This window comes from Pristis pectinata, chromosome 8 (genome assembly GCF_009764475.1).
Source record: "Pristis pectinata isolate sPriPec2 chromosome 8, sPriPec2.1.pri, whole genome shotgun sequence".
Lineage (NCBI taxonomy): Eukaryota > Metazoa > Chordata > Chondrichthyes > Rhinopristiformes > Pristidae > Pristis > Pristis pectinata.
Window position 1 is genome coordinate 66,333,962 of NC_067412.1, and position 24,937 is coordinate 66,358,898.

A 24,937-nucleotide genomic window follows, 5' to 3' on the forward strand; every position below is an offset into this window, starting at 1 on the left:
CAGTCTGTGATTTTCTCTCCAGGGCCATCTGTGGATACTTCTAAGGTTTTCAGGAGTGTTTGAGCGGCACAGATTTTCAGGAGTGTTTGAGTGGCACATACTGTCCAGAGACTACTTATGCAGAAGCAAACTACCACTGCACCTATAAAACCTGTTTTTGATTGCCTTTGGGAGATGCAGGGCAGGTATAGCAGGAATTGGAACTTTTCCTGACTGCTGTCCAATGACCTCTGGTGATTTGAGTGTACAAAATCATACTTTCACAAGAGATTTAATACAAAGAAAACTGAAAATGAAAAAAGGCATTCTGGGGAGTGCTGACACTAGAAAGAAAAGCATTTTTTTCAGTAATTAATCAGTGTCCAGTCAGGTACCTATCTTTTTATTTATTGATTTTGGGTATCAGGGAGTCTCTGGGTAATGATACCTCCTGAAAATGTTTTCTCAGCTATTTCTTTTTTAAAAAAATACTGTACTTGATATTCCCAAAAATGAAGAATGGGTTGAATTTGAGCTGTAAGTGGCCCTGAGAATCCTAGATGAGCAAGTCTCAGATTTATGCTGCTCCATCTCTGCTCTCAATGTCAGGCCAGACATGCTGGGATAAATAAACCTCTCTGATGTGACACCAGCGGTATCTGACATTGGATCAGAATTAGGGATTTCCAACCTACAGATAAGAATAATTTGACAAAAAATGATTAAATGTTTTAATTAGTTGCAGTGATTTTACCTATTAGAAAATCTCTGAATATCAAAGACATTTAAGAATGGTTAAAAGTGTCTCCCAGATTTGACAGGAGGTGGGTCTCCATCCAACCCTCTGCACTCCCAGTCCAGCCTTGCTCCCTGCAAAAGACAGTCAGGGCAATACAGGGACATGACCTCTGTACAACCCTGGCCAGAGTTTATTGGCTGCTGGGACTTTGCTGAATACCTCCTGGGATTCTTTGTGTGGCCCATGTATGTGCAGGTGAGCGGGTGCCGCAAGAGGGTGGCGGACTGGATCCAGCTCAATTTGGTCCCCTTCTGCATTACAGGGAGGTAGAGGAGGATAGTGAACAAAATAAAATTGTAGTTATGATGACTCTGGTCCCAAACCTCAACAGTCAAATTGCAATATGCATCTGTGAGCGTGCACGCTCAGAGGCCGAATTCCAAGCCATCATTAACACTTCCACTGAACTTGCACTCGACATTTGTAAGAGAAAGGTTGTCTACCAACCTATCCCTGCTGCACCATATTGCCCTCCAACTATAAAGGTTCACAGCAAGACCTTGGTAAATGTGACTTCCCATATCTTGGAAGCCATCACACAGCGAAGACCAGTATCGATGAAGTTCACTATCATCTTCAATGCACCAACACAGTCTTTGGCCAATTGAACATAAGGTTATTTAAAGATCAAGTCTTCAGACCTGGCACGAAACTCATGGTCTACGGGGCAGCAGTGATAGCTGTCTCCTACATGCTTCCAAGACTTAGGCAACTTGCAGTAGGCATCTCAAAATGCTGGAAGAATACAAATGACACTGTCTCTGCAAAATCCTTCAAATTCACTCAAAGGACAAGCAAAAGTGAACCAATGTCAGTGTTGTCTTCCAGGCCAACTCCTCCAATAATGGGGCCTTAGTTACAGTTAGTTGGGAAGGGTGCAATGTTCTCATGCCCAAAACCATGGCTTCCAAAGCAGACACTCCATTCTGAGCTATGTCATGTAAAGACATTATCAGGAGGACAAAGGGAGAGATTCAGGCATATGCTCAAAGCCTCCATGAAGAAATGCAAAATCCCAACTGACTTCTGGGTATCTCTGGACAATGACCACTCAAAGTGGAGGAAGAGCATTAGGGAAGGTGGTAAAACCTTTTGGCCACCCACGAGGAGTACACCGAGACCCTTAGTAAGCGGCAGATGGAGTGGGCAATCTCACAAACCACCTACCCACTTGTCCCCTCAGCCACCACCTGCCCATCGATAGAACAGTAATCACCTCACAACCCACAAAACTCTAGTGGTCATCTACAATTCCAAGAGACTGCCTAAAAAGGAGCATTACAACCTAGAAACCTTGTTAAAGGAGTAGAGTCTGAAAGTAATGAGCAATAGTTGGCATTTTTAATTTATTTTATTAACAATGATTTATTGTACATTTTCTGGTTACCATAAATCTGCAAAAGTGAGAAACAGTAACAGGAACAATGTAAAAAATACCATTTGATTTCAACTCTTAACATTGATAAATTGCTAAACTCCTAAGGCTGAGGTAATAGTTAAAACTCTATGTTTAAAACACATTTAAATAGGACTTGGTTTAAATACAAGTAAAAAAAACAGGCTGATGCTGATAACTGAACAGATTGTTAAAAATGAATTTTTTCATTAACATCTACACATAACCTATGACAATACTCACACAAGGCATTGTTTCTCACTTTAATAAATAAGGAATTTCACAAGAATGCTTCTGTGAGTGTGATCCCTGCATCTAGCATTAAGGGAGAATAAAATTATGGACATTCGGGAATTGGGGTCCAAAAATCAACTCCATTAGTTCCAGCTGGATTGAATCCCCTACAAAAGTTAATCCCTACACAGCCATGACACCAGAAAAATTATGGTGCAAGTAAAACCAGAACTGAAATGTGTCTCACGATGCCTCTTCAATTTTGTTTTTGTTTTCATTTCTCTCATTTAGTTTATTGCCATATCTGCTCTCTACAGTCATCTTTACTTTTATTTTACTCTGCTGGTGCTGCATTTATTCATTGCTCTTTTGGTTTTAATTCTGTCCCAGTTACCTTGGTTGCATCCTAATCAACTTTCCTTCCTCAAGCAAATACTACTAAAAATTGATCTAATACCTGTATGTGGTAGATTGTTATGCTTGCCTAAATCACTAGTTATTGTATTATAAAAGTCTGGAGTACAGAAACACTTTTAATTGACAAGACACTTTTTAATGTAAACGCAAAACAAAAAACTTGCTTCTATTTTCTGTGGACTTCTCCATTTATATAAAACATTTTAGCTGCAAGTGAAGTGTATCTATACTCCAGCACAACCGCAAAAAAAAATTTGTAATTATTATCTTTTTTTTCTGAAAATGTTCAAGTGGTGAGAGTTGATGACATACTAGGAAAAATTAGCTAGATACTGATATGAGGTTAGAGGGCTCACCATGACTGATATATGAAGGCGCTTACTTCAACAGAAGTTGGGACAATAATTACTATATTACTTTAACTCTGAGCTTACCATGGAGTACAGCCCACCCACATTATTAGGGTCAATACCAGCAAACAACAAGCACTTTGTGGTTAAAATGGTAGCTCTATAGGCAATTTTGGTTCTTTACTGTTCTTGGGCTAAGTAACATTTGCCAGGCAGTACTCAGTGACCATGGCTGCTATTAAGTCACACTTAAATCCACGCAAATGGAGCCAGCTTTCAATGCCCATAACACATGCCACCAAATGCAAGCATAAAATCAACTTGTGAGAATTCTCCAGGATCACATAATGGGATGAATCAAAAACATGGGTCTTCCTGTCGGCCAGTTTCAGTAAATCTTGGGAAGTTTATTTTTGGATTTTGGAGACTGGGCATTGGCATCAGTAGCGTGCCCAAGAGAAATCTAAAAATGGCTTAAATTATAACTATTTTACAGAGAATCCCACATTATAAATGATCTGGCTAACCTAACAAAGCTTCCAAGTAGCTTGTTAGTTAGTTACTCTATTGTTCCCTGTGTGGATTCAGTTACCTCATGCAGTAATTTACCACCTAGCTCCCTCATGATATCAACAGCACAGTATTTAAATACTTTAATTTAAGGATACTAGTAATAATTTCTAATGGTTAAAATAGTAATACTGATATCTGCTTTTTAAAAATAGTTTTAGAGTGAAATCTGGCACTTATCCTAAAGCATAGGAATTTCTAACTCTTGCCTTGACATGTCACATCCACTTTTACTAATTTGTACACATCAAGTTGCTAACAGAAATGTCAGTAGAAGTCTAATCCAGAATTTCTGCAGCAACAGCAACAATTTTCAAAACTCCATCTATGAAAAATTTAAACAGGACATATAGAGACTGTTTAAGTTCAAAGATGAGAGACATCTTTAGATCTTTGGGACAAACTTGTTATACAGGTTAAAAGAATCCATTTTGATCAGTAAACTTACCAACTAGATACAGCATATTTCTTTTGGCAGTGGCAGCTGTCAATCTCACTCAAGGAATGCATTTCAAAATCAAGAACAAAATTTACCAACATACAGCTTTGGTTCTGAAATTTATCATAAATATCACCAAAATTATTTATTTTCACTGACCCTTTCCCGAGATAGCAAAGTTGAGAAAAACGTTCTACAGACAATCCCACTGAAGGTTTGCTGAGAAAATAAAATTCCATGCTGTCTCAGAGCAATCCCTCACAAAGGAGGCCCAGAGGATTAAAATTTGAAGTTTTACAGAAAGCCCCACATTAAAAAAACTCCGAAGAAAACAGTAAGGAAAGAAGGGTCAACTAATAGAGGTGGTGTCCACAGTAAAGGACCAAGTTTAACTCCTTGTGTGAAACTCTTTCCAATCCTGTTTTAATAAATGGCTTTATGTAGTATATATGTACCTTCTCCAGGTATTGTGGTCCATTCCTGCTAAAACAGGTTTCATCCTGCATTTTCTAACTAGGCATACTTTTTGAGTGGCAGATTCTCCCTTGCATATTTCCTTTCTACTAAATTTGTTTGAGCCCTTGGCCTGCACTGAAAACTTAGCCAAGGAAATTGTCAAGTGGAGAGCAGGAAACACAAGAATCTCCCATAAAAAACAGTACAATGTTAAATTGATATCTTACATTTTGATAAGTTTTCTTTTGTTTTTGCCATTTCTCTATAGTAGATGAAATTGATTAAATGCTTTCACAATGAACCTAAAATATTAACTGAATTCCTGCAAATGTAATTGGCAAGTTCTTTGGCCTACCAGAAATTAAACTGCAACTCCACCAAAGGTCACATTACAAAGAAACAATTAAAAATCAAATAAAAATATATTTACAACACAAGTTAACAAAACAAGCAAATACAACATGATACTACAATCTTGGAATATTCAATGGTCTTTCCTCCTTAATCGACCAAGTAAGTGTTAACTGAAGCTTCAACTTTCAATGAACATCTGTTGTCCTGAAACTTGCAAGTAATTTTGACCCAAGTCTCCCCTGCAGCTACAGCAGGCACAAACTGCACTCAGTTAAAAGGCTTTTTCAGCCTTCCGCTCATTCCCCATCACATATTAAATTACATTCTTCAGATTTCCTGGAAAACACACACAAAAACACAATATTTTTACATAAACTTTTAACCTTGCTGCTTTGCAGCACTGTTCTACTCACAGACTAACTTCACCTTAAATTCCCCCCAAAGAATGTAGCTTCAGGACCAGCTGTATTCTTATTAAGTTACAGAAATAGAGAGTCTTGATGAACATTAAACTATTTAACCAAAAACGGGTTTTCTTTAGAAACATTGTTTCTGTACAACTACTCGTCAGAGATCAAGCATTGCTTTACTGTTACCAGGTCAGAATATAGTTCATTTTTGGATAGTACCCATTTTCAATTATCTGGAGAAGATGGAAATCATATCAGCAATCTGTGTACAGACACTGCTTCAGTTTTTCAAACTGCTTCATTTAAAAGCATTCCAACTCAGATCCAGGAAATACTCAGGCCATGTAATGTACACCTTTAATAAAGATAAAGATTAACTATATTCCAAATAATTATTTCCCATTTAGTGAAATTAGTAACACCCAGTTAACAATCTTCAGCTGTATTAAAATATGATAATGACCAAAATTCAATTCTGAAAATTTAATAAATTTACACAATCGTTTTCCTTGTAAAAGCATTCATGTTTAACAGCTAATAATAAACTATTATAATTTAATTACTTCAATAAGTTAGTAGGATGAACTGTTTTACACCACTAACAACTTAGAATCCATGCTTCTGCGGAAATGCAACCTCCTGAATTTGATTATATCCAAAACAACAGGTTAGCCAAGTACATTTCCTGTGTTTAGTCTGTATCCATTTATTGCCCACCACTAATTGCCCTTGTGAAGTGGGTATGTTGCCTTCTTGAGCCACTCCAGACCAGGCAGTGAATTTACTTCCACAATATTGTTAGGTTCCGGGACAATTTAGGGATAAATTTGAGGTGGCAACATTCCTGTGCACTTATTGTCACAGAGCATTTTGTGGGTGACACAGTGGTGCAGCTAGTAGAGCTGCTGCCTCACACCTCCAATGACTCTGGGTCAATCCTAACCTCTGGTACTGTGTGGAGTTTGCACGTTCTCCCTGTGACTATATGGGTTTCCTCCCACATCCCAAACATGTCCAGGTTGTAGGTAATTGACCATGAAAAATTTACCCTAGTGTGCTGATATGCTGTAAAATTTGTTTTGGGGGGGAGGGAGGGAGGGGGAACAGGGAGAGTTTATAGGAATGTGGGTATAATAAAATAGTTTAGGGTAGGATTTGTGCAAAAAGGGGTGTTGAAAATTGATGCAGACTCAGTGGGTTGAAGGGCCGTTTCCATGCTCTCTGTTTCAATGATTCCATGACTATGAGATAGTTCACAATACTGCAAAGGTGGTAGTGAGAGTGAACATTTGATATGCTGGATTTGGTACAAAGAAGGGGGCTACTTTTTCTTGGATGGCATTGAGATCTGATGCAGGGTCTTGGCCCGAAACATCGACAATTCCTTCCCTCCCCACAGATGCTGCTCAACCCACTGAGTTCCTCCAGCAGATTGTCAGTTGCTCCAGATTCCAGCATCTGCATCTCTTGGTTTCCTTGGGTATTATTAGAACTGCATTCATCCTGGTGAGTGCACAATATTTAATCACATTTCTGATTTCCAGCTTGTAGATGATGTAATGGCTTCGGCAAGTCAAATGATGAGACACTGTCACTGGATATGCGGTCTGTCACTGAATACCTGACATGCTCTTGTAAAGGCAATATTCGCTGGGCTGGTATAATTAAGCTTCTAGTCAATGTTGACCCCATAGGACATTGATGGTGGGGGCCCTGATGATGGTCAGATTTTGAATGTCAAGGGGACTAGGTGAGACTCCTTTTGTTTTGAGAGGTGGTCATTGCCTTGTACCTGTTATGGCATGAATGTTAATTGCCACCTATCAGCCCAAGTCTTAACCAAATCTTGTGGCATACAGGTATGGACAGTTATATTATGATAGGGAATGGGCAATGTGTTGTCATCAACAGTGAAGAGGTCAGTCGTGTAGTTGCAATGAACCCACTTCTAATATAACGTTAACAAGTTCACAGATGAAAAAAATACAGATACATAATTTAATCTTTAAGGCTTTTTTTTGACAATTTTCATTTGGAAACCAGCAAACAGGGATTTAGCTCTCCATGCTATCATCTATATTACTGATACAGCAATTAGTTGAGACCCCAACAGAGATTCCTGCAGACTATTACTAAGTCACAGCTGCTTAAGTGACCCATCCTTTTCAACTCTGTGCTAGTACTCTCCAATCAGTTAAAACATTTCAAGGTGCTTTTTCACCCTATCCTTAGCAATAGATTCTATTAATTTCTTGTAAATCTCATGTAAGTTTATAACCTGACTCTAGTTTCTTTGGGGTGTCTGGCATATTATTCTCTTCCTATAATGTAAGTAGTAACACAAAGTAATTATTTAACATCCACCATTTCTCCATTTTCATTCATAATGTCATCTTTATTACTTTAAAAGGGTCCACTTTGTTGAAGGCATGTCATACAAAGTAAAGCAATTAAATGACAGGTTACCAGATGCACAGGATGAGAGAAAAAACAACAAAGGTATCTCAGTGAAATAATGCTCATGATATGTGAGTATATAGTAAAGAATATGGATTTTAAATGAGAGACAAGAGGAACAAGTTGAGAAGCTTAGAGCAGGAGAAAGTACCAGAGGTGTCTGAGATCACACTAAGGTTTGATAGTGTTCAAATGGAGCAAGTGATGGGAGGTATGGCTAGGTGGAAGAAATATTCAGAGGGAGGACATCTTCCTCTCTTAGCCAGGTGTCCATCCAGGCCAGGATGTCAAAATAATCATCTACAATATGCTCATGGACAGCAAGGGCTTTGTTCACAAGTGAATCCACATTCTGAAGACTGATGCAGAGAGGGCAGTTGGTAGTTGATTCCTCAGCAGAGTTTACAGAGTGGGTGAGGTAAATTGGACATGAATGAGATGATCAAGATTGGCCTCCAGCAAGTGTGCTGGATAGGAAGGTTGGCAAGAGCACTGGACAAGTCACATGGCACTGATGGTCATAAGAAGGCAGGAATGAGTAAATTCATGATCCCTCTGAAAGATCCGACACAGCATGTCCTTTGCTGGTTATGGGAAATATTGCTGCTGAAATCTATTATAAATCTATTCAAGAAATTCATTTCTTTCTGACATGAATTTGCCTGTTCATCCCAATTTACTGAGAGTTTCTACTACTCACCTCGGATCTTATTGAGTAACTGTTCAATCCGTTGGGGATCATTCTGATCAGTTCTGCAGCTTTGTGTGATTTCTAGTACATAATCAGGCCCATATTCTGTAAAATACTGTGAAAGCAATTGGATTAGTAATGGCATTAAAAAAAAATCTGCAGATACGTTAAGTTTCTCTTCAATCTTATTTTCAAACCCCAAGACTAAATTATGTATAGTAATCAAATCAATCCTAAAACCATATTTAGGCTTTGCACAGAATAATGGATAACTGGAAGAGAAAAAAAAGGCTTGGATCTCAAATGAAGAATATGCGTGGAATCTAATTCAATGGTTCAGCTGTGAAACCGTAAACATCATATTGAGCATTTAATAATTGTTGCCTGAATATGCAGTTTAAATTACTATCTTGAAATCATTCCTTGGTACTTTATAAATATACACCTCGTTTTATGTCATATGAAGAAAAAGAATGTTTGTGTGGGAAGGTCTTATTTTGCCTAGCAGCTGCTTGAAGTTAGGAAACCAATTGCCATTATTCTTAAGTGCTGGGAATTTGCACAGAGATACCATTCAATCTTAAAAGTTTTCAATATAAATTATCTATAGTATAGAATTTTGTAGGGCTGACATTGTCTGCCATTCACATAGGCTTTGCAGCACTAACTGACTCAGGGCATTCTGACTGAGATTTTAGCGTCAAAAAGCAACCTCTCATCTAAATTAATTATTTCCGTCCATACAGAACAACCCAAGCTCATTACTTGTGCAGCAGGATTTGAAAGGGCAATTGCCTGTAAGTTCTGCAAAACAATATCTTCTGAAGTAATTGCAGGAAATGCCAACTAGTTCATTGTTTGGGTGTTGATAAATAATTAAGTAACTTGAGGTTCCATACAACTGGAACCAATTATACTCAGGACAATAGAGCTGTAAACCCAACCAGAGATTAACAGTGCATAGTTCAGGCTGCACCATTTCACTCAGTCACTGTTCTCAGGTTAGTCATGGTTTGTTACATTTTCAATGAGAAAGGCATTTGCAAAGGAAGCTTGTAATTCTTGCAATGGCTTGAATACCAAGCTTCCATCCTAGGTAGCCAAGTTTACTATTAGTCTAAATTGATAGAATAATGTATATAAAGTACTTGACTCAATTATAATCCCAGTCTCTGACATTCAAAGCTGTCTATGTTTTGGCTGTGCTGCAAATCGCCTCATTCTAAAATGAACAGTGACCTTGTCAGCAATAGTAAAGTAGGGCAGAGATCAAGCCATCTGGTTCACCTGCCTGAAAGATCAAATTGAGAGACATATGGGAAAAAAAAAGGTAAATCAAAAGTCTTCCAAAGAAGAGATAAAGTCTGGTGTAACAAAAAAAGTGATGTCTCCTTGAAGGTGTGTGGCAAGGAGGATACTGCAGCTTTTAGATCCTTTCCCCTCCTAGAACTCCATCTTTCTATTAGAAGGCTTAAATAGAAAATCAGATTCAAAGTTTAAACAAGACACATTGAAATTTCTTCAGTTCAGTCACCAGAAACGACAATACCAGAGCCCTGAGAGTCAACAAGACAATGGTGTACTTAGAGGAGAGAATGTGAAAGGGATAAAGAGCAAATTATAAAAAAAAGACAACTGTTCATATATCCATGAAAGCATTTTAGATAACTAAGAAAAACATTCTGAAAATAGCAAAATCTGAGTTGTCTTCTTCATGTTGTGCAAGAATGCCTGTAAATGAATTTAATTTAAACTGGTGCTCTGTAAATAGTTGCCCCTAAATGCAAGAGGAAGTGTTAGTTCCTTCAGCTCAGGCAATGACGTAGATTATCCATGGGAATGGAACAGTCAATTTCTTCTCAGAGTTCAGGCAGTGGTTAGTTCTAAATATACAAACTTTGCTGAGGTGAACTATTTTTAGCTTAAAACAGACACATGATGAATAAAATTTGCTACATTAGTCAAACTACACAAGACCACCATCTTTTGCTAGAAGTGAAACTAAAACCATTCTCTTCCTTTTCTCCAAAAATTCAATGTCAGGTCATTTCACATTTCTCAGACTTGATTTTAGGTCACTGACCATAATAGCAACACATTTACCCCCATCTTCTTTGTTTTGCTGCAAAAAATCTTAAACACCCCACCCCCATCCCATCCACCTGTCAACTTCCTGATTCTGATACCTTCTCTTACAATGGAAGCACAGAGCTTCTCCAGCAAGACAAAGACCATCCAACTTGCTGCCTCTGCCATTTCCCTTTGTTTCCCAGGGCCAAACTTCTAGCGCTTCCCTCAGAAGTGGCCAAGAGCTCTAGTTTCTCTCCCATTTCCTTTCCCAGTATTCCACCTGATCAGGTTACTGTCACTGCCAAGTACCAAAACGCCTTTGATCAGAGTGGAGCCTAGCTACTTAGATCAAGGCAAACTCAAGTTCTGACTAACATTTGGTCGGATTCAAATCAGTTTGGCTATATATTCCGACAAAACTTTTCGTTTCAGGTCAGGACATGCCTTGTCACGCCAGCTTTGCTCTGTACTTTACCATGACTTGCTTGGTAAGGAATTAACTTTCAGAAAGTTACAAGTTTCAGGTCCAGTTACATGATTGTTTCATCCTTAAACAGATCAATAGCATGTTTAACATTGTTATGTGTACAGCGATGGTTGGGTCAGGTCGGGTATTGAAAGAAATTCTGAATACTTGGACTTGAGATGGGTTTGGATTTACTGTGGTTATATTTATATGTCACAAATGATATCCTATGTGATTTTGACAAAGGTAATCTATTCCTCTAAAGAAAAATGTTGCAGATATTGTAAATCTGTTATCACAAAAATTGCTGGAAAATCTCTGCAGGTAAATGAGTTCTGGTGAAAGGTCAACAACTTGTTTCTCTCCCCTCAGGTGCTGACAGAGTAGCTGAATATTTCTAGCATTTTTTGTTTTTCTTTTGATGTGCAGCAAAACTCTGTTAGTCCAGCATGCTCAGGACTTCGCTAGTATCAAATGAGCAGATTCTCCGGACAATCGTATGTTAATTTATTAATACCAACACCCTTTTAATTCACCTTTTTAAAAGCCATTTTGGTTAACCAGTTGGGTATAAAGGAAGCATGGAAAAGAGAACTGGGCAAGTTTAAAAAGAGCACAGGAAATGGGCACTGGTGGATAGATGGGAGCATGGGAATGGAGGATCCTACATGTGAACAGGAGCACGAGAACCAGGGCGTAGTGAGTGGTCGGGGAGTGCAGGAACTGAGGGCCTGGTGAGTGGGCAGGGAGCATGGGAATTGAGCTGTGAGTGAGTGGATGGTGAGTGTGGGAAGTGTATTCTCAGTGTTTACACGGTTGACCAAACCCAGTCCCCTCTAATGCTATTTTGTTTTCTTCCAGCCAGGTAGGCAAATGTTTAAATGGTCCATATGTATTTGTCCAGTTGTTGCCAAAGAATCACCAGGATTAATTTCCGTACCTGCACCAGTTCTTCTAATGGCCCACATTGCACCCCACTCCACCACTACCCCCCCCCCCCCCCCCCCGACCTCCCTTCCTCATCCACATGCTGTGCATCAGTTGAGAAAGCATCAGCTTCACTATATACACTGATAATGCCTGGCTTTTTCTTAGTTGTACCTCTCTTGGCTCCTCTACAATCTCCAAATTCTCAGATTATTGTCCAGTCTCTTCACCTCTATCATGATTCTTAAAACCTTCCTCTTTGATAAAGCTTTTGGTCATCTGCAATAGTATCTCCTCACATTGGTCACTGGCACTTCTATGTTTGATATAATTTCTGTGAAGAACCTTGGATGTTTGTGATTGAATAAAGGTGCTCTGCAAACGAAAGCTAATGTTTCTGTCAGAACTTTAAAATAACGATTGATGGCAACTGAACTTTTCTGTTGAGTCTGCTACTTAAAATAAATGTTCTCTACCAACTGAATATTCTCAACTAGAACTAATTAATAAGAGACACAGAAACATAGCATTATTGGTTCCTTCACTACCACTAGTCCCTGTTAACACTTAGCACCTTCTCACAGTAATATTTCAAAGATCATGAATTCATAGAGAATGATGGAAACAAGTTATTGTTCACTTCTCTTGAACAACAATTATATTCCAACATATATCATCCCATCACTGTTGTATTCTTTGCCACCTTTGCAAATGTTACATTACCCAGATAAAATAAAAATCCATTGAGCAACTTTAAATGAACAACTACCTAATGTATCAAACAGTTACAATTTATTTTGGTTCAGAGCAAGGGATCATTTGAGGAAAATGGAGAAACAGTACAATATTGTTGTGCTACCAGTTTGACAACAAAGCCATATTCAGAGTAAAAGTCCCAAGTTTGATTAGTTGGAATGACTCAGCAGTTAGCAAAGAAAAGAAGCCTGCTGCAGTCTTACCTCATGATCAGGAATCTCTGAAGACAGAGTTTTTCCAAGGATAATGGCAGTGAGATATGTCCAGCACCGGGCTGTGTTAGCATGGTTATAGCCCCCTGTCACCACCAGAAAAACAAACCAATATAGAAATATCTTATGAGACAAGGTCAGAAGGCACTGTGACCAGATTACTTATTACTTTTCATTTTAATGCTATTTTATTACATTATTATGTATTCGAGTAGGTTACCTTTGAAGGCACAATGATTGGTTTAAGAAAACTATAAATTAGTTCATCTTTCCTCCTTCTCCTATGCTTTAACATATTTTCTGAGCTCATACAATGCATTAAATCATCAGTACATGGGCGTGCAAGTAGCTCCTGTTCTGCTTATCCCCTCAGTACCAGTGAGATTCACAGTCTTAACATCAAGTAGCAACTTCGAAGAAGACTTTCCAATATCAGGGTATTATATGGACAAAATATGGGTCTGCGTCTGCTGTTGTTTACACAGTGGGCTACTGATTTCAATTATATCTCTCCAAACAACTGCTGAGTTGATATCAATCCATTCTTTACCAAACCAACAAAGTCCGATCATTTTCAAGAAGTGCATTCATTTCCTGTATGAATTGTGGGATCCACCTCTGAAATCTCCTGTCAAGGAGGAAAAAGGTCACTTTGACAACTCCTACATACTTTCAATTAAACTGGCACTCTTAATCATCTCTCAATGGGGTTTGTAGTGCTGACAAGATTTAAAAAGGGAAAGTTTTAAATGGAATAAACACGAGGATGTAAGCACACAACTCCCTGCCCTCTCACAGGCCTTCTCTTTTGTTCTCTCCTCCCCTTCTCTCTTCATCTGCACCTTAAGATTTCTTTAAGCCTAACTTTTCCCACTTTTAACGTTCAAGCTGAAACAACAACTTCTTGTACATGGCTGGAGCAATATTATAAAATGAGGTTCAGGTCTGTGATCCACTGTATAATCTTTTTAATGAGGGCATTTACCTCAAACAAATTTGTATCAAGGACAGGTGTGTTGATATTGTTTAGTCCTGGCAGAGTTGGCTTTAAGTTGATCCTTAATGCAAATTAGCATACTACAAATTTTGTGTCAGATCCTCTTTAAAATCACCTGAATTCTTTGAGGCAGGTGAAACCCAGGAAACCTTGCAGCTGGGCCTTGCCAGCACAACACAAATACTTTTTTGATTCTCCGCAAATGCCTCCTGATCTCAGAGCATTTCTGGTATTCATTTCACCTTCCACAGTATTATGCAAATTTATTTTAAGCTGTAATTTCACAGAAAATAAAGAGAGAGTTTCACTCCTTCAGTCAGGATTGCATTTGAAGAGCCCATCACTAAATGTCTGGCACCACACCATGACAAGCTTTTTCCAGTCTGCCTTTCAAAACATTTTTTTATTGATAGACCTAATTCACCCATTACCTTACTCTTCTAGATACATATTTGATCATACACAGAAGGAAGCACTGCTAGGAATGAGGAAGAAGAACCTTGTATACATTTTGAAAATCAAAAATAACTGCAGATGCAGGGAATCTAAAATAATGACAGAAAGTGCTGCAAAAGCTCAGCAGATCAGGCAGCATTTGTCTAAAGAGGCCAAGTTAAATTTCAAATCTGTGACCCCTCATCAGAACTGAGGGCGGGGGGGTGGGGAAGAGGGGATAGGGGAGGGGGGGAGAGAGAGAGAGGGGGGGTGGGAGAGAGAGAGAGGGGGGTGTGGGAGAGAGAGAGAGAGAGGGGTGTGGGAGAGAGAGAGAGGGGGGTGTGGGAGAGAGAGAGAGGGGGGGTTTGGGAGAGAGAGAGAGGGGGGGGTGGGAGAGAGAGAGAGAGGGGGGGTGGGAGAGAGAGGGGGGGGTGGGAGAGAGAGAGGGGGGGGTGGGAGAGAGAGAGGGGGGGTGGGAGAGAGAGAGAGGGGGTGGGAGAGAGAGAGAGGGGTGGGAGAGAGAGAGAGGGGTGGGAGAGAGAGAGAGGGGGGGTGGGAGAGAGAGAGAGGGGGGGTGGGAGAGAGAGAGAGGGGGGGTGGGAGAGAGAGGGGGGGGTGGGAGAGAGAGGGGGGGTGGGAGAGAGAGAGGGGGGGTGGGAGAGAGAGAGGGGGGGTGGGAGAGAGAGAGGGGGGGTGGGAGAGAGAGAGAGGGGGTGGGAGAGAGAGAGAGGGTGTGGGAGAGAGAGAGAGGGGGTGGGAGAGAGAGAGAGGGGGTGGGAGAGAGAGAGAGGGGGTGGGAGAGAGAGAGAGGGGGTGGGAGAGAGAGAGAGGGGGTGGGAGAGAGAGAGAGGGGGTGGGAGAGAGAGAGGGGGTGGGAGAGAGAGAGAGGGGGTGGGAGAGAGAGAGAGGGGGTGGGAGAGAGAGAGAGGGGGTGGGAGAGAGAGAGAGGGGGTGGGAGAGAGAGAGAGGGGGTGGGAGAGAGAGAGAGGGGGTGGGAGAGAGAGAGAGAGGGGGTGGGAGAGAGAGAGGGGGTGGGAGAGAGAGAGGGGGTGGGAGAGAGAGAGGGGGTGGGAGAGAGAGAGGGGGTGGGAGAGAGAGAGGGGGTGGGAGAGAGAGAGGGGGTGGGAGAGAGAGAGGGGGTGGGAGAGAGAGAGGGGGTGGGAGAGAGAGAGGGGGTGGGAGAGAGAGAGAGGGGGTGGGAGAGTGAGAGGGGGTGGGAGAGAGAGAGAGGGGGTGGGAGAGAGAGAGAGGGGGTGGGAGAGAGAGAGGGGAGATGGGAGAGAGAGAGAGGGGGTGGGAGAGAGAGAGAGGGGGGTGGGAGAGAGAGAGAGAGGGGGGTGGGAGAGAGAGAGAGAGGGGGGTGGGGGAGAGAGAGAGGGGGGTGGGAGGGGGGGTGGGAGAGAGAGAGGGGGGGTGGGAGAGAGAGAGAGAGGGGGGTGGGAGAGAGAGAGAGAGGGGGGTGGGAGAGAGAGAGAGAGGGGGGTGGGAGAGAGAGAGAGAGGGGGGTGGGAGAGAGAGAGAGAGGGGGGTGGGAGAGAGAGAGAGAGGGGGTGGGAGAGAGAGAGAGAGGGGGGTGGGAGAGAGAGAGAGAGGGGGGTGGGAGAGAGAGAGAGAGGGGGGGTGGGAGAGAGAGAGAGGGGGGTGGGAGAGAGAAAGAGGGGGGTGGGAGAGAGAAAGAGGGGGGTGGGAGAGAGAGAGGGGGGGATGGGAGAGAGAGAGGGGGGATGGGAGAGAGGGGGGATGGGAGAGAGAGACGGGGGGATGGGAGAGAGAGAGGGGGGGGTGGGAGAGAGAGGGGGTGGGAGAGAGAGAGAGAGGGGGGGTGGGAGAGAGAGTGGGGGGGTGGGAGAGAGAGAGGGGGGGTGGGAGAGAGAGAGGGGGGGTGGGAGAGAGAGAGGGGGGGTGGGAGAGAGAGAGAGGGGGGGTGGGAGAGAGAGAGAGGGGGGGCTGGGAGAGAGAGGGGGGGCTGAGAGAGAGAGAGGGGGCTGGGAGAGAGAGAGGGGGCTGGGAGAGAGAGAGGGGGCTGGGAGAGAGAGAGGGGGCTGGGAGAGAGAGAGGGGGCTGGGAGAGAGAGAGGGGGCTGGGAGAGAGAGAGGGGGCTGGGAGAGAGAGGGGGGCTGGGAGAGAGAGGGGGGGCTGGGAGAGAGAGGGGGGGCTGGGAGAGAGAGGGGGGGCTGGGAGAGAGAGAGGGGGCTGGGAGAGAGAGAGGGGGCTGGGAGAGAGAGAGGGGGCTGGGAGAGAGAGAGAGGGGGCTGGGAGAGAGAGAGAGGGGGCTGGGAGAGAGAGAGAGGGGGCTGGGAGAGAGAGAGAGGAGGGTGGGATAGAGAGAGGGGGGGTGGGGGGGTGGGAGAGAGAGAGAGGGGGGTAGGAGAGAGAGAGAGAGGGGGGGTGGGAGAGGGGGGGTGGGAGAGGGGGGGGTGGGAGAGGGGGGTGAGAGAGGGGGGGTGGGAGAGAGAGAGGGGGCTGGGAGAGAGAGAGGGGGCTGGGAGAGAGAGAGGGGGCTGGGAGAGAGAGAGAGGGGGCTGGGAGAGAGAGAGAGGGGGCTGGGAGAGAGAGAGAGGGGGGTGGGAGAGAGAGAGAGGGGGGTGGGAGAGAGAGAGAGGGGGGGTGGGAGGGAGAGGGGGGGTGGGAGGGAGAGGGGGGGTGGGAGGGAGAGGGGGGTGGGAGGGAGAGGGGGGGGTGGGAGAGAGAGGGGGGAGTGGGAGAGAGAGGGGGGAGTGGGAGAGAGAGGGGGGGTGGGAGAGAGAGGGGGGGTGGGAGAGAGAGGGGGGGTGGGAGAGAGAGGGGGGGGTGGGAGAGAGAGGGGGTGGTGGGAGAGAGAGAGAGGGGGGGTGGGAGAGAGAGAGGGGGTGGGAGAGAGAGAGGGGAGATGGGAGAGAGAGAGAGGGGGATTGGAGCGGGAGAGAGAGGGGGTGGGAGAGAGAGAGAGAGGGGGTGGGAGAGAGAGAGAGAGGGGGGTGGGAGAGAGAGAGGCGGGGGTGGGAGAGAGAGAGAGGGGGGTGGGAGGGGGGGTGGGAGAGAGAGAGGGGGGGTGGGAGAGAGAGAGAGAGGGGGGTGGGAGAGAGAGAGAGGGGGGGGGTGGGAGAGAGAGAGAGGGGGGGGGTGGGAGAGAGAGAGGGGGGTGGGAGAGAGAGAGGGGGGGATGGGAGAGAGAGAGGGGGGGATGGGAGAGAGAGAGGGGGGATGGGAGAGAGAGAGGGGGGATGGGAGAGAGAGAGGGGGGATGGGAGAGAGAGAGGGGGGGATGGGAGAGAGAGAGGGGGGGATGGGAGAGAGAGAGGGGGGGATGGGAGAGAGAGAGAGAGGGGGGTGGGAGAGAGAGAGAGGGGGGGGTGGGAGAGAGAGAGAGGGGGGGGTGGGAGAGAGAGAGAGGGGGGGTGGGAGAGAGAGAGGGGGGGGTGGGAGAGAGAGAGAGAGGGGGGTGGGAGAGAGAGAGAGGGGGGTGGGAGAGAGAGGGGTGGGAGGGGGGGTGGGAGAGAGAGGGAGGGGGGGTGGGAGAGAGAGGGAGGGGGGGTGGGAGAGAGAGAGAGAGAGGGGGCTGGGAGAGAGAGAGGGGGCTGGGAGAGAGAGAGGGGGCTGGGAGAGAGAGAGGGGGCTGGGAGAGAGAGAGGGGGCTGGGAGAGAGAGAGGGGGCTGGGAGAGAGAGAGGGGGCTGGGAGAGAGAGAGGGGGCTGGGAGAGAGAGAGGGGGCTGGGAGAGAGAGAGGGGGCTGGGAGAGAGAGAGGGGGCTGGGAGAGAGAGAGGGGGCTGGGAGAGAGAGAGGGGGCTGGGAGAGAGAGAGGGGGCTGGGAGAGAGAGAGGGGGCTGGGAGAGAGAGAGGGGGGGCTGGGAGAGAGAGGGGGGGCTGGGAGAGAGAGAGGGGGGGCTGGGAGAGAGAGAGGGGGGGCTGGGAGAGAGAGAGTGGGGGCTGGGAGAGAGAGAGGGGGGGCTGGGAGAGAGAGAGGGGGGGCTGGGAGAGAGAGAGGGGGGGCTGGGAGAGAGAGAGGGGGGGCTGGGAGAGAGAGAGGGGGGGCTGGGAGAGAGAGAGGGGGGGTGGGAGAGAGAGAGGGGGGTGGGAGAGAGAGAGAGGGGGGGTGGGAGAGAGAGAGGGGGGGTGGGAGAGAGAGAGGGGGGGTGGGAGAGAGAGGGGGGGGTGGGAGAGAGAGGGGGGGGTGGGAGAGAGAGAGGGGGGGTGGGAGAGAGAGGGGGGGTGGGAGAGAGAGAGGGGGGGTGGGAGAGAGAGGGGGGGGTGGGAGAGAGAGAGGGGGGGTGGGAGAGAGAGAGAGGGGGGTGGGAGAGAGAGAGGGGGGTGGGAGAGAGAGAGAGGGGGGGTGGGAGAGAGAGAGAGGGGGGGTGGGAGAGAGAGAGAGGGGGGTGGGAGAGAGAGAGAGGGGGGGTGGGAGAGAGAGAGAGAGGGGGGGTGGGAGAGAGAGAGAAGGGGGATGGGAGAGAGAGGGGGGTGGGAGAGAGAGAGAGGGGGGGTGGGAGAGAGAGAGAGGAGGGTGGGATAGAGAGAGGGGGGGTGGGGGGTGGGAGAGAGAGAGAGGGGGGTAGGAGAGAGAGAGAGAGAGGGGGGGTGGGAGGGGGGGGTGGGAGAGAGAGGGGGGGTGGGAGAGAGAGGGGGGGTGGGAGAGAGAGGGGGTGGGAGAGAGAGGGGGTGGGAGAGAGAGGGGGTGGGAGAGAGAGATTAGTTTTCGGTAGGAGAGAAAGTGAGGACAGGCATGTATAGAACAAAGCGAATATCTCTGATAGGGCAAGTTGCAATGGCTTAATGGGGGCAGTTACCAGAACATTAAGCTGTGTAATATATTGTTAATTTAAGGTTGTGGAACCTATTCAGCAGGCCAGGCTTATACGAGTTGGATAAGAAAACTTGTACTAGCATGATATAAAAACAGAAACTGGAAAATGCCGGAAAAACTCAGCTGGTCGGGCAGCATCTTGGAAACAGAAAAAAATTAATGTTTCAGATGAGGGTTGCTTCGTCAGATCTGAGAAAGTGAGAAACAAATTAGTCTAGGTAGCAGAGAAGTTGATGGAGTGGGGGGGAATGGGTGAAACAAAGGGAATTTCTCTCAGAGTGAAGTCTGTGGCAAGTGAAATCAGATGATACTTCAATGGCCATGTAATTTGTTGCTATTATGGTCCTAGCATACTGGGACATGCCCAGCAGGCCAGACTATAATACAGCCTCACTCTCTGATGATTTAGTTATACAATTACTCAGAGGTTTTTACTTTAAAAGCAAAACATTCCCATATGTAAAGATATACAATTTTATTTTTAAAGCCTTTTTACAGCCAACAATATAACGGTCCAATACACTAGTTGCTTAATGATTTGCAATTAATTCTGCATTTATTCGCAAACATCCTTCAACAAAAGGCAGATAAACTCACCTCCTCCTAAGATCAGAGTTGGCAACTCCCAGTTTAGTATGTAACGCAGGCACTTTCCCACTCCTACTGGTGTCATATTAAAGGAGCACATGGGGTCCCCAGCAATAGTGTCTGCTCCTAGCTGACAGACTACTGCTTCAGGGTTAAATGAAGCATAAACCTCTTTCAACACACTAGAGAGAAATAAATAAGTAAACAGAAATTAGGGGCTAGTAGTTATTTCCTGCATTCGATATCCCAGAATCACTGTATTCAATGACTTCCTCAAATTTATCGGTTAGGAAACTCCTACCATGTCCTTGATGCCTACTTCTCTGAATCCGTATATATGGTCAGTCTATCAGCAAAATTATACTGTATCGATTTATTGCTTGTCCATACAAATAAATTAAAGGGAGATGGCTAGGCAGGTGATGTATTGTAACTGCAACATATGGGAAATGGTATCCCCCATTGTGATTCACGGTGACCATACCTGCAGTAAATGTTGGCAGCTCAGGGAACTTCAGCTCAGAGTTGATGAGCTGGAGTCTGAGCTTCAGATACTGTGACACATCAGGGAGGGGGACAGTTACCCAGACACTGTTCCAGAAGGCAGTTACACCCTGTAAATTAAATACCTTGAATTTCATCAGTGGTCAAGGACAGTAGGATGTGACTGCAAAATAGGCAGGAGGATGGATCCAGAGGATAACTCTGCAGGAGTCTCAGCCCTCGCCATCATCTAACAGGTATGAGGCTCTTGCTCCCCGTTTGTACATGGGTAGGGTCTGCAGTGGGGATATGCAAACTGTCCAGAGCACTATAGCTCATGTGGGGCATATGATATGGGGAGGAAAGAGAAAAATATAATAGTCAGGAGATAGCATGGTTAGAATAACATACAGTAACAGACACTGTTCTCTGGCTGTAGAGGAATTTGGAGTGGAGGGGGAGGATACAGCTGTTGTGCCCATGTGGGCACCAATGACATAGGAAAGAGGTCTTGTTGAGGGATTAACAGCAATTTGGGATGAAATTGGTTTGCAGAATCATAAAGGTAATAATCTCCAGTACTGGGATGGGCTTCAGCTGAACCAGTGGGACCAGTGTCCTGGTGAACGGTACAACTAGTGTTACTGACAGGGCTTTAAACTAATTGGAGGAGATGAGGGTTCAAGTGATAGGAAGCTTAATAAATCGAAAAGAAATGAGAGACCAGTGGCACAGGGTGGTTAAGGAGTGAAAAATCAAAGTATGACAGAAAGTGGCAGAAATATAAGCAAAAATATACAATAGAAATCAGAACCGGACTAATTAACAATTGTAAAAAGTCAAATTTTAAGGCTTTTTATCTGAATACTGGCAGCATTTGTAACAAGATAGATGAATTGACAGCAGAAACAGAACTAAATAAGATTGTTTTAATAACTACTGCAGAAATGTGGTTGCAGGGTGATCAGCACGGGCAATTCAATACTCCACGCTGTTCTATGTTCCAAAAGAATAAGCATAAAGGCAGTAGAGGAGGGGTAGCATTGTTAATCAAGGAAGGTATCAGTGCAGTGGTGAGCAGTTATATAGTTGCAGTGGATGGAAAAAAAGGAACAGCAAGGAAAGAAGACATGGGTAGGAATGGTCTATTGGTCCCCAAAGTATTGCCTCATGATAGGACACAGCATAAATGTGAGAATATCCATGTCGAGTAAGAACGGAACTGCAAATATTTTGGCTGGTTTTAATCTGCATATTGATAGGACTAATCAAAGTGCCAAGGGTACCGTGGAAGGGGAATTGGTGGATGTTTCTTATAGCAATATGTTGTGGAACCTAGCTGGAAACAAGTTTTTATTAGATTTGGTCATGTGTAATCAGTTAGGATTAATAAGAGATCTTGAAGGACTGTGGTTACAACAAAAGAATTCCAGATACAATCTGAGGATGAATACCTCTGGTCCAAAACCAGTGTCCTCAACTTAAATAAAGACAACAACAAAGGAATGAAGGAAGAGTTTTCTTGAATGGACTTGCAAAGCAGGCTAAAGGAAAGGGCAGTAGATGAGCAGTAGCAGATATTAAGTAGCTACATATAATGCTTAGTGCAAATTTATCGCAATTGGAAAAATGGACTCAATGAGAAAGATTAAAACATCAAGCAAAATATTCAGTCAAAAACTAGAGCATAGAAAAGTGACAAAAGCTCGTGGTAGACTAGAGGATCGGGAATTTTTCAGGAATTAGCAGCGCAGAACTGAAAAGCTAAGGAGACAGAAAATTGATAATGAGAACAAGCCGGCAAGGAATATCAAAATAAATAGCAAGAGCCATGGATACATGAAAAGAAAGTGGGTGGCTGAGGTAAGCGTGGATTTCCATCAGTTTTCACGGTGGAAGGCACTGCAAACATTTCAAAAATAACAGATGGGCTAGTTTCAAACAGGAGGAAATAACTTATAACAATCCCTATCATGAGGGGCAAAGTATCAGAAAAACTAAATGGAACTACAGCAGATAAGTCACCAAGACTCAATGGCCTGCATCCAATAATTTTAAAGTAATTAACTGCGGATATAGTACAGCCATTGGTTAAAGTTTCTCCAAAATTCTGTGAGCTCCAGGAGAGTACCAGCGGATTGGAAAACTGTGAATGTGACAGCCTTGTTCAAGAAGGGAGGGAGACAAACAGTGGGAAACTATAGGCCAGCTAGTTTAACATCTGTTGTTGGGAAGATGCTGGAGTCTATAATCAAGGAGGAAAGTCATTTGAAAAAGCTTAATGCAATCAAACCAAGTTAACATGGTTTTATGAAAAGGAAATTATGTTTGATGAATTTGCTAAAATTCTTCGAGGATATAACAAGCAGAGTTGATAGAAGGATACCTGTACAAGCAGTGTACTTGGATTTCCAAAAAGCATTCAGTAAGGTGCCAAATAAAAAGCTAGTGCACAAGATAAGGGCTCAAGATCTTGGGGGAAGGATGTAAAATGAAGTTTTCTTCATAGTTTAGAGGAATGAGGGTTGATCTTACTGAAGTATATAAGATCCTAACAGGGCATGACAGGGTGAGATTAATATTAATTGTATAATTTGGATTGAGGCTATTCTCCTTATAAATTTCCACTCTTTAAGTCCCAGTGTACACAAGCTGCATGTGGCTCAGCAATCCATATGAATTCATGAAATTCTGCTCAGAATCACTACTGGGCTTTATTGCCACTTCCTGAGTCCCTCTTCCACCTTATTACTGTGTGGAACAGTACACTTTGCAAACTTCTGAAAGCAATAGCAAACATGACTTAGTGCAATATGGTTGTTAGAATTCATTCTGTGCTTAGCCTTTTCTTTCACTCAGTATTTCTAAGTATATCAATGTGAAAGATGTAAAACATCTGATTGTAACAGTTGTCTTTGGAAGAATGATTAGATTTCCAAATACTAAATAAAATTAAACACTAGTAAATCTAAATTAGTGCAGACAGAAATTGAATAAAATCAAACAATATATATTTATGCTTATATATGATGGTCTCATCTTTTTTTTCCTTTAACAGTTAACTGGATAGAATGAACCTACTCTCTCTGAGCTGGCATCTGGAGTGAGTTACAACGGTGCCTCTCAATACCAATGTAAAATACAGCTATTCAGCCTTCAAGGACTAATTGTTTACAGGTTCTGCAAATCTTTTTCATCGTAGATATTGTTTATAAAAGATCTTAATGTCTAATAATATAAAACCATAATTAGAACAGTATTATGTAAGCAACATATATATTTTCATGAAATTTATTGCTGGAACAAATTCTTAATGGATTCAAAAATGCTCAACACTTTTGAAGGTTTAACCCTCAATATTCTCTGGTACAATAGATTCCAGATGATAGTGTCTCATCAATAGGAAATCCTATTAATGAAACAATTTTTTTTAAACAATTGCTTTGATTGCGAACATTATATTTGAATGGCTGTGTGATAAGTGGTTAGGAGTCGTTATCACTGCTGACAGTTACTGACAATGCACATCAGCTAAATTACCCACAGAGATGAAGACATTAACACAGAGCACTGGTTGCAAGTAATTACTGAAGTCGTTTGCTCAAGGCAACTGTAATAACATCAGTACAGATTCAATCATTACAAGATTCTGGTTAAGAAATGTAATAATGCATTAACATAACATTAATAGGGATCCAGTCACTGGTCTGGTAAATATTTCTGGTGGTGAGACTTCTTGTTACAAGCTGCTGGCTGTTCAATGTCACCAAACCTAACTACAGAAGGGAATGGGATTAACAGCAGTGAAGTGGATCATCACTTGCATTAAGATATATTAATTTAGTTCAGTTTCCACTAATCCATTTACCTTGGTAATAATGTTAACACAAACACTAATTATTTAAACAAAAACATCAACCTTCCAAGCAGATATAGTTCATCACATTAGTAAAATATGATTTTTAGAATACCGTTATTGACTAGCATTGGATTGAATGATCTAGATATTTGCAGAACTGCATGATTGAGTAGCGGAGTATGGCTCAAATTCAGGGAGGTGAACAAAACAAAGACTGTACCAAGTCAGTCTTTGAAATTCTCACAGTTTTCCTGGTACTTGGTCATGAAGATTTGAGAGAAGACATCCATTTGTCTAGTGAGCTACAATAAAATGGACAAATAGCCAAAGGGAAATTCTGGGAGGGAGAAAGACTGACTTATTAAAAAATCTCACAAGCCTAAAGCTGTTTAAAGTTCAAAATATCTTACCATCCACAAGAATCTAAGAGCTGTATATCAACATTTTACTTAAGGCATCTATTTACAAATGATGATTTCATTGAGTAACAGAGGTCAGATTTGGCTCCATCCAGTTTTTCTATAATCTGATTTTCTAGAATACTATATCTATTTCACTCGATCAAAAGAATACTTCTTGTTCAGTGACTGTTACTTTACTCTGGTTAAATTGTCTAGAGTATCCAGACTGAAAATTATGAAAATCAATGGATATTGTGTTAAAAGTTGGTTAGGTTGGGAGATAGGAGAGAATCAGTTTTGTACCTCATTTCACAGTGCATGTAAGTTTCTGCAGATAAGTTGCAAAACATAAATAACTTACATTTGCCAAGAAGTTTTCAGAAAATGACTTTGAGGGAATAAAAGTAAAA

At 43.6% G+C, this 24,937-nt stretch overlaps 1 protein-coding gene across 2 annotated transcripts in view; it reads right to left on the reverse strand.

Annotated features, from left to right (window-relative positions):
- Positions 1-2,123: 2,123 nt before the first annotated feature.
- hdac8 (histone deacetylase 8) overlaps positions 2,124-24,937 on the reverse strand; it is a 69,846-nt gene continuing 47,032 nt past the window's right edge. Inside the window, exons 8-11 of one of the 2 annotated variants that reach the window (XM_052021340.1) lie at positions 19,794-19,966; positions 12,975-13,069; positions 8,562-8,667; positions 2,124-5,330 (exon numbers count right to left, since the gene is read on the reverse strand). In XM_052021340.1, the coding sequence (XP_051877300.1) occupies positions 5,308-5,330; positions 8,562-8,667; positions 12,975-13,069; positions 19,794-19,966 (397 nt within the window). In that variant the 3' untranslated portion in view covers positions 2,124-5,307. The remainder of the gene's footprint in view (positions 5,331-8,561; positions 8,668-12,974; positions 13,070-19,793; positions 19,967-24,937) is intronic. The other variant, XR_007956765.1, reaches the window with a different exon arrangement.